This window comes from Scardinius erythrophthalmus (assembly GCF_964197995.2).
Source record: "Scardinius erythrophthalmus genome assembly, chromosome: 14".
NCBI lineage: Eukaryota > Metazoa > Chordata > Actinopteri > Cypriniformes > Leuciscidae > Scardinius > Scardinius erythrophthalmus.
Window position 1 is genome coordinate 26320670 of NC_138234.1, and position 10552 is coordinate 26331221.

At 36.7% G+C, this 10552-nt stretch overlaps 1 protein-coding gene across 1 annotated transcript; it reads left to right on the forward strand.

Annotated features, from left to right (window-relative positions):
• Window positions 1-101: 101 nt before the first annotated feature.
• LOC308702191 (atrial natriuretic peptide receptor 2-like) lies at window positions 102-10136 on the forward strand (the record flags this gene model as incomplete). Its single annotated transcript, XM_081384860.1, has 17 exons — window positions 102-147; window positions 1357-1558; window positions 1684-1779; window positions 2929-3015; window positions 3135-3278; window positions 3366-3487; window positions 3589-3733; window positions 4466-4514; window positions 4609-4716; window positions 4851-4970; window positions 5888-5981; window positions 6215-6302; window positions 6716-6855; window positions 6948-7100; window positions 7241-7339; window positions 7683-7774; window positions 10038-10136. 17 exons carry the CDS (start codon window positions 102-104, stop codon window positions 10134-10136), a joined length of 1884 nt encoding a protein of 627 aa, XP_081240986.1.
• Between the last annotated feature and the right edge of the window lie 416 nt (window positions 10137-10552).

Consider the following 10552-nt stretch of genomic DNA (forward strand, 5'->3'; position numbering starts at 1 on the left):
TTTATTTTATATTTTATGGGGATTATTTTAATTATTTTACATAGGTGGTGCTGGTCCATTTAGGAGTTACATCGGTTATTGCTCATATCAAAGTAGGAAAGATGCATGCAGCACTAGAGTCCAAAGTGCTAGTAGTCAGCGCTCAAGGTTAGTATAACTTGTTAAACACTTTAGGCATTTACGGGAAAAATGTCTTTAAACAACTGGTACATCAAGGATATAGATGTTACTTGAAATGCACCTACAGTACTATAGAAAGTGTTTGATTAAGCAAAGCTAATTGTTGACATATTCTAATATGGTCCAGGAAATAATTTGTGTCATGTTAGAAAAAAAGTAAGATTTGTCTAGGGATGTTTATGTGACTTTCATTTCTGCATGTGTGTCAGTGTGTGGAGACGACACCTGTGAGCTGGAGGAGAATTGTCTGACGTGCCCTGCTGACTGTGGTGTTTGTCCTATGCCTACATCCATCAAAGTGGCCATTGGGCTTCCTGTTGCCTTATTCTGCAGTGTTTTTTTCTTAACGTTGGTGGTGAGAATTCTGGTTCAATGCTTGACAAATATTTGCTCATGTAAGAGACCCAGACAGTATAACTTGCAGATGATTAAATAGGCAAAGAAACTTACACTGAAAGAAGGAATAGATAAAAAAGAGACTTGGGATGGGCTCTTTTGACTTCAAAAGTAAGTAAGTCAAAGTAAGCAACCAACTAACACCCCGTAACATGCTTAAAACCATTCAGAATACCTTAGCTATGCCCTATCAACCACCAACAATACACTAGTATATGCAAATATTTCACAGGGAAGCACCACTCACATTCTTACAGAGTTTAAAGGGACATGGTGATGGACATGGAAATCAATGGTTTTGCGATAACTTGCAAAATTGTTGCTTTCCTCAGAGCAATTTTGCGTTATTTCACAAAAGGCATTGTGTTCCCTCAAAATACTTGTAATTGTCTCGCAAAACTTTGTATTCTCTCAAAAAGTACTATGTTCCCTTTGGAGTACTGTGTAAAGTTACATCTGGCCTCGGGGGAGGGCTTATGAGGCAGTGGGTGGTGTGTCAGGCTGGTGTGTCGCTGCATATGATGTTGGTGTAGGCGTACAAGCCTGACCTGCTGAAAGACCTGGACCTGGCGAGGGAGTAGACCCTGTGTCAGTGAGGGAACTCTGGGGAACATAGATCTATTGCTGTTGTTGATAGGTTGTAAGATACCGGCGGCGTTCCGGCAGTTCCTCTCTCGCCGGTGGAGTTTGCGAGCCAATCCTGGCTAGGCCCTAGCACCACCATAACAAGAAGGGAGGAGCAAAAGGGCCAGTGTGAGGGCATGTGCTCCCCCCTTTCAGGAGGGACCTGGGTGTCGCACACAGCCGTCCAAGCCCTGATGGTCATGGCCACAGGGTGTTCAGGGCGTGCCCCCTTTGGAGAAGAGATTGTGGCACCACTACATCATGCCTCGTCTCTCCCTCAAAGCCCTCTGGGGACTGCTCTGTTTACCCCACCACCTCTGGTGTTTCCAGGGCTTTCATTTGGGCTGGAAGCCTTGGTGTAGACATGGCCGAGGCTACATCTGTACACTTTCCCCCCAATCGCTCTGCTCCCAGGTTTTCCAACTAGAGTTGGACGGGATAGAGTTAGGCTTTCTCCTAACTCTAAGTGTGGACCTTTCTCAGACCTGATGTCTCTCCCTGGGAGATTCTGTCTAGGAGGGATCTTCTCTTCCACGCCCGGGCCACGATATTTCACCCCAGGCCCGAGATGTGGAAGCTGTGGGTCTGATTCCTGAGGGGTACCAGCCCATAGATTGCACTCAAGACCAGGTTACTTTCCAAAGGTGCCGTTTTTGAAAAGGTATCCTAAAGAATGCGCCCCCTCAGTATTTCAAGTTTACCTGTGGGACGCACAATGGGCCTCATCCCTGAGTAACAGAGCCCACTCCATAGAAAAGGAGTGTGTGTCTCTTGGGAATTTATTTTATTTATTAAATATGTTTGTGTTGCGGCAGGCTGGCCTTTTCCACACACATTCATGGATATTATTGAATTGGATTGACCCCAGACGTGAGTCCTTTAGGTTTATCCATTCCATTCATTTTAGGCCTCTATTTACGGTTTCGGTTTTGCGCTGACGCCATGTCACCTGACCACACTGTTGAACAATAGAATTGGCATGTTTTCACACATGCTTCAGACACCGGCTCATGCAGGAGTGTTCCCTGTAGCGTCAATGTCATCGCTCAGTGTTAGTAATGTATTATTCTGCCTATGTTGTACAGTTTGTTACAAACCATATGTATTGTTTTGTCCCATTATGAATATTTTAAATTATGAAATTTTCCTAGTGGCTGCAGTACCAAAAACAGAAAATGTTTTGGGATGAGAGCTGGATTATCAACTACAATAATATCATCGTTGGTAAGAATTTTTAGACTCATCCACTGCCTTTAAATGTGTTACTGCTAAATATAAAAACATTTAAATTCACAACATTATTTTTTTTTTGTTAATTTAGCTTGACAACAATTTACACAATTTCAAGTCAATCTTTTTTTTCCTCACTGAACATCCTGTTCCCCTTTTTTGGGCCATATATGTAAAGTATGCTACACAGGTTCTTGTAGCACCACAAGTCTTTGGACAGTAAAGAGGAATTCCAGTGTGAGTAGAGTTACAGATGTGACGGTCTGCACTGCGGTGAACGCCAACTTCAAACCGCAATTCATTCAGGCCGGCATCTAGTGAGTGTTTGCTATAAACAAATGTTTTGTTTTTGTTTTATTGTATTGTCTTGTCTTTGTGTTGTTGACTTTTTTTTGTTGCTTTGTTTTCTTTGCTTTGTTTTGCTGACTTTTTTGTTTGGTTGCCTTTGTTTTTGTCTTATCTTTGGGTTTTTTCTTTGTTTTTTGTTTTTTTTTCCAGTGATGGAAGGACTGTAGCGGTAAAACACATCCAGAAGAAACACTTCACCCTGACTAAAACAATCAGAAAAGAAGTCAAAGAGGTCAGGTGAGTAGCTGTAGCCACAAATCTTATAAATTACATTAACCATACCAAATCATTGAATGCCTTTATTAGATTTTAACTAACATCTAAATTAAGAATTTTTCTTTCTTTTTTTTCACCAGGGAGCTTGATCACCCAAACCTCTCAAAGTTCATTGGAGGCTGCATTGAAGTTCCTTTCGTGAGCATTATCACAGAGTACTGTCCAAAGGGAAGCCTGGCAGATGTGCTGTTGAACAAGGACATCCCCATCAACTGGGGTTTTCGGTAAATATGTCTTGTGGCATTGTGGGAAAGCTCTTTAGAAGCTTCATGATGGAACTTTATAAATAAAATGAACACGTTTGTCTACAGATTGTCTTTTGCTACTGATATTGCCCGAGGGATGGCATACCTGCACCAGCACAAAATATTTCACAGCCGCCTTCATTCTCATAACTGTGTGGTTGACGATCGGTGGGTCTGCAAAATATCAGGTACATAATTCTAGATTTTTTAGAGGTGCATTTCTTACACATATTCCAACGCATGTGGAGAAATAATTCAATTATGAATTAAGACATATTTAATTATACAGATTATGGGCTGATGGCCTACAGAAAGGAGGACTTTGAGGACATGAGCACCAATTTCCAATGTCAAAACGTCTATCACATTTACTGCGCCCCTGAAGTTCTTCTGAGAATCAGCACTAGTTTCACAGCCGCAGCTGATGTGTACAGGTAGGATAAATGTTTTTTTAACCATCCTTTTAAATTTTGATGTTTAATGATTTATCAAACAAAAACATGTTTGGAATATCTTTAAGTCACAAGTAGCACGGGTATATCTGTGGCAATAGCCAACAATACATTGTATGGGTCAAAATGATCGATTTTTCTTTTATGCCAAAAATCATTAGGATATTAAGTAAAGATCATGTTCCATGAAGATATTTTGTAAATTTCCTACCGTAAATATATAAAACATTTATTTTTGTGAGTGAATGCAGCACAATCGCCAACATAAAGGGACAACTTTAAAGGCGATTTTCTCAATGTTTTGAATTTTTTGCAGCCTCAGATTCCAGATTTTCAAATAGTTGTATCTCGGCCAAATATTGTCCTATCAAACCATACATCAACATTTCAAGAAATTAACCCATGTGACTGGTTTTGTGGTCCAGGGTCACATATTTAAAATTCACTAATTCACTTCTCTGTTTAATTATTTGTGACAAACAAACATAAATAAATAAATAAGCTAATAATCAATAAATAGACATGATGGGGACTATAAAATGTACTGCATAACAGTTATGACCCTGTTTTTTTTTTTTATCTTTTATATCTTTGCATACAAGGAAATGCTTTGTATATTTTAAAGATGCATCCCAGAGCTGCAATTTGTTCTCAAATAAAACACAATCTCTCAGAAGCATAAAATAAACATTCCTTTTCTTCCCGTATCTCAAGCTACTCTGTTATTTTGGTGGAAATCGCCACTCGCAGTGACCTCATTTCAGTAAGTATACAAGGATCAGGAAGGTTTGGGGGTTTTAGACAGTTATTTGGATAAGAGGTGACGATAAGAAGTGCAATTACTGTCATATGAGCAGGAACAGGCAGATTCAGTGAAGCTTGATGTTATGTGGCGTCCATCACTTCCCAAACTAGAGGCTGGGAAATCGGACAATGATTGCCCAGATCCAGATGATTACTGTGAGGTTTGTATTGTTGTAACTGATGCATTGCACTTGAACGCTATTTACTTAAGCACATTTCCTCTTTTTGAATTACTTTGAAGTTATTTGCTCTTGATGGGATAAATGAAAAGCACTCATAGTCAAATTTCACGCAGCTGATAAAGAGATGCTGGTCCCACAATGTCGCCATGAGGCCAACGTTTGAGCAGGTGAAAAAGATTCTTGAAAAAATGAACCCGCACAAGGTCAGCCCTGTGGATATGATGATGAACCTGGTATGTATCTTGTCTAGTCAAGCCTTTCAAGTTTTATTCCAGTTTTACCACACACACACACACACACACACACACACACACACACACACACACACACACACACACACACACACACACACACACACACACACACACACACACACACTACTGTGCAAAAGTCTTGGGCACGATAGTATCCTTTTGCCATTAATTGTAATATTTCAGTGAGATTTTTGTATTGCACGAGTCTGACAACAGCCGGTATAATCTGATCTCACCATCATCCAGTCTGTCTGTGATTACATGAAGAAACAGAAAAAACTGAGACAGACTAAATCCAGAAGAACTGTGGCGCTGTCTCCAAGACTCTTGAATAAACTTTCTGTTTCTTCATGTAATCTCAGACAGACTGGATGATGGTGAGATCAGATCATACTGGCTGTTGTCAGACTCGTTGTGCATTTAAAAATATCACTGGATTATTACAAGTAATGGCAAAAGCAATGTTTTTAAATATAAACTGATATTTCCTACCGACACATTTATAAATAACTGGCTTAAACCATTTTTAGGGCCGAAAATACTAGCGTGGCCAAGACGTTTGCACATAACGTTTTATTAACTTTTCAAATAAACTTTTACTTTTATATTTTCACATTTCAGTTTAATGTTTAGGAATTTTATTATGTCCCCACCCCCACATTTATTATTATTATTATTAATATTATTATTATTTTTACTTTTTATTATAGTTTTAGTTAATTTATAGTTAATAATTTTCACTTATATTTCATTTTTTTCACTTCTAATTTTCATTTAGTTTAAGTTTTTAAACAAACATTTATATTTTATTCTATTTCAGCATTATTTCAATTAACAGAAATGTTTCTAATAGTATTATTATAAATAAGTCCACCTTTGTTGTTTTTATTTTCTAGATGGAAAAGTACAGTAAACATTTGCAAACCATTGTAGCCGAGAGAACACAGGATCTTCTTCAGGAGAAGCAGAAGACAGACCGTTTACTCTACAGTATGGAAGTGTATATGGCTGATGAAAGTTAATTATCCATAATCATTTTTTTTTCAGACAAGTAAAAAAAAAAAAAACTTTCAAGGAATGAATGTCCAAATGGTTCCACCTACTGGACATTTAAAGTACTTGTGCTGTGACTGTTTCCAGCTTGAAATGTTTGGTGCATTTATCAACATAAATTATAAATATATATATATATATATATAATATTATGATTATGTTTGTGTCAGGCATGTTACCGAAACCAGTAGCTGATGATCTTCGTCAGGGATTCACAGCAGAAGCCCAGAGTTACTCCAACGCCACTGTATATTTCAGGTAAGAATGAAAATTATGATGGACTGAAACAATAAATATTTGCTTTTAAAGACAGGTGACATTGGGTTATATATACTGTACTACTGTTCAAATATTTAGGTTTATACATTTTTTTATATATTTTAATTTCTTCTATGCTCACCAAGGCTGCATTTACAGTAAAAACAGCAATATCCAACAACATTATTCCAATTTAACATAACTTTTCTATTTTAGTATTTTTTTTTTAAATGCAGTCAGAACAGCTTTTATTTGAAATACCCATTTTTTTTACCTTTTTGTTACTTTTTAACAGTTTAATGCATTCTGCTGAAGAGTTCTACCGAAAAAGTCTGATCCAAAACTCTTGAACTCATTAGCATATTATAAATTATTATATGATATATTAATGAATATCAATTATTTTGTTTCTTTCTGTTTCTTTTCTTCACCGAGCTCTCAGGCTCCAGCACTCCTCACCAGGTTGTGGATTTTCTCAACAAGCTTTACACCACATTTGATGACATCATCGACAACTATGATGTGTACAAAGTGGAAACTATAGGAGATGCTTGTGAGTGCGATTACAGAGATCCTGCTTCCTTTGTATGTCACACGTTCGCATCAAATTGCACAAAAATCAATCAAAACCCCCTCCCTCTGCAGATATGGTAGTCTCAGGAGTACCGAAAGAGAACGGGATGAAACACGCTGGGGAAATTGCCAGCATGGCGCTGGACTTGATCAGCGTCTGTCACGCATTTAAAATCCCACACAAGCCCTCCACACAGCTGAAGATACGGGCTGGCATTCACTCGGGTCAGCATGGCTTCCATTAATCATCTTTCCTTGAAATTAGCGTCAAGCTGCCTACCATTTTAAACGCAGGTTGTTAACTCTGTCCTTTGGATGAGACAGTATTTTATGAACTTTATTTACAGAATTTTATGTTATTTTAGGCCCAGTTGTAGCTGGGGTGGTTGGCACAAAAATGCCACGATACTGCTTATTTGGCGACACTGTAAACACCGCGGCCCGTATGGAGTCCACCAGTGAAGGTATTTGGGCAAACGCAGCTGTTTACACAGCGTCAATTAGTAACTGAGCCTGTCCGACACTTCCGGGCGAATGGAATCTTGTAAATATTTGTCTTTGAGTACTGTTTTATTGGATATAGAGGGATAAAACTGAATGCTGGTTATGGTTGGATCCAAACATTTCCCTCTCTTAAACTTCTGTGGAGATAAAAAAAAAAAAGCTAAAGCTATCTAAGTACTGTGCTATTAGTACCAAAAGTCTCTAGAATATTTTGGATCATTATAAAACTTGTCAGCTTTTTTGGGCTTGTCATTTCCTTTCCACATGCCTTTATATTTCGTATTGTTGTTATGATGCTTATAGCTTTAAAGATCCAGTGCAGTGGCTCTTCAGCAGACCTTCTACACACACTTGGCGGATACGTGCTGATGTGTCGTGGGTCTCTCAATGTGAAGGTAAGATGGTCAGTGTTTGTGTATGCAAAGAAGCCACCCACAGAACTATCATTTTGCCTGTCGTAAATTTAGTGGGAAAATATTTCGTTCATTCACCCTGTTTGCCATGGTTAACTTGCAAACTTTGCATACTACAAAGCCCCTAAAGTACGGAAGCGTATTGCATTCACTTGAGGAAAAATAATCTACTCTGTTTTTCTGAATTAACGAGTTAATTATCTCAGAATTACGAGATAATTTTTTATGAATAAAAAGTTTTTGCTCTGTTTTTCTGAATTAATGACTTAATTATCTCAAAATTATGAGATCATTTTTCATAGAAAAAATATTTTGTTCTGTTTTTCTGAATTAACAAGTTAATTATCTCAGAATTACGAGATAATTGTTCATGAATAAAAGTTTTTGCTCTGTTTTTCTGAATTATTGAGTTAATTATCTCAGAAAAACAGAGCAAATATTTTTTAATGAAAAATGATCTCGTAATTCTGAGATAATTAACTCAATAATTCAGAAAAACAGAGGAAATACATTTTATTTCAAGAAAAAATTCTCATAATTTTGAGATAATTAAGTCATTAATTCAGAAAAACAGCAAAAACTTTTTATTCATGAAAAATTATCTCGTAATTCTGAGATAATTAACTCGTTAATTCAGAAAAACAGAGCAAAAACTTTTTTTCATGAACAATTATTTATTTATTATTTAATTATTTATATTTATTAAAGTTAATTCAGAGTAGATTATTTTTCCTCAAGTGAATGCAATACGCTTCCGTACTAAAGGGATTTGGTGATGAAAAAATTAGATGGGAGGAAAAATTATATTTCAGTGATTTTGCATTCTTTCGTAAAACTTCTGTTTCCTCGAGAAACTTTGTGTTCAATCATTAAACTTTGAAAATTGGTGGCTAATTTGTACGAATTCGTACAATCTTTCATATGTTTTCGTACGATCTGCCTACGTATGTTTAGGGGTTCTTCATGCGTACTTTTATTTCTAACAATCATACATTTTTGTAAGATTCACATTGTACAATTACGGAGCCCCCCTAGTCCCACTTTGTCAAAAAAATTTATTATAACTATCTCGTGGCCTCAAGATACTATCTCGTGGCCTCAAGATACAATCTCGTGGCCTCAAGATAGTAACTCGTGGCCTCAAGATAGTAACTCGTGGCCTCAAGATACTATCTCGTGGCCTCAAGATAGAGATAGTATCTTGAGGCCACAAGTTACTATCTTGAGGCCACGAGATAGTTATAATAAATTTTTTTGACAAAGTGGGACTAGGGGGGCTCCGTATACAATACTTTTGTGAGAGAACGCAAAAGTTTTGCGAGTGAATGCAAATTTTCTTGGGGGAAAGCAATACATTTGCAAGAGAATGCAAAATATTTGTGAGGGATTACAATGTTTCTCCGTGGAACACAACACCTTTGTGAGAAAAAGCTACATTTTTGTGAGCAAACGCAAAAACAGTCTTTTTTTTTTTTTTTTCTCATCAAATTTTTCTTCAATCTTCATATCCCTTTAGGTGCTCCATAGCATCATGGCTTGACAAGATGATTAATGTGCTGATACATGTTGTGGAAAAAATAAACACTGTATCATCGGTTAAAAATTGGTCAAAATAGCTTACATAAACAATGTTTTTAAAAAATAACTAATTCAACGACAGTTATGAAGTAAGAAATATTTTTGTCAAAATGATGTGTGTGCTCAAAATAAATATTTATTTTATTATATATTATTGTCTATTCAATTTATTAATAATAATGAATATATTATTTTAAAATGATTATTATACATTATGAAATTATTATTATAATGAGTGATATTTTTATTATCCTAATATTTATACTAATAAATATGCCAATATACCAATTATGGTCACAAGATCCGTCGTTACCAACACAATTCAATGAAACTTGTGACTATAGTTGGCTACTGATGCTTTTGGGAAACGCAGCTCTGGTAAATTATAGATCCTTCTACCAAATCAATCTTCTATTGATGTTTTTCCTCCTGAAATGATGGTATATGGTCCCCAGAGGCTGAACTCTGACCCCAGCTCAGCTGTGCCTCTCAATTAGGGCCTGGTCTCTGCTGGCTTTTGTGTTTTCACTTGTGTGTTCATTATGTACAAGCAAATACACACCTCTGCGCAGTCGCGCTCTCCCCCCTCTTCCTTTCTTTTGTATGATGCTGTCCTTCAGGGCATTGTGTTTAGGAGATTTACTGATTGCGACTTTTTGTTAAACAGGGCAAAGGCGAAATGACAACTTGGTGGCTGGAGGCCAAAAGAGACCCTTTGTCCCGGGAAGACGAACCTTTGGGTCTTCCCATTCCTGTTAGCAATTAACTTATGTGCTTCAGTATAAGCACAGTCATGACAGAAACTTTAACAAATATAATTGTTTAGCAAATATGCTAACAGACTGTAGGAGTATATGTATGTGCAAAGTATTATTTGATTGCTGCTATGCTGATATGTTGCTGCTTTCATTGTATATTTGACTAAAATGTTGTAAAATATGTTTTGTCTGGAATATGTAAAATTTGCATTTGTCATAGGAAGAGCAAATGTGTTTGTAGAGACCTTTCATTATAATGTTTGTGATTATTTTGTCTTCATCAGAACCTAGTTGTATTTTAAAGTTAGATATGCTGAAATAAAATGGGTAGACAAAAACGTTGCTTGTCATGTAAATGTCGTTATATTTAGTATTGCATTTTGGTAGATTGTTACTATAACTAGCCTATTTTAGTTTTTAGCAC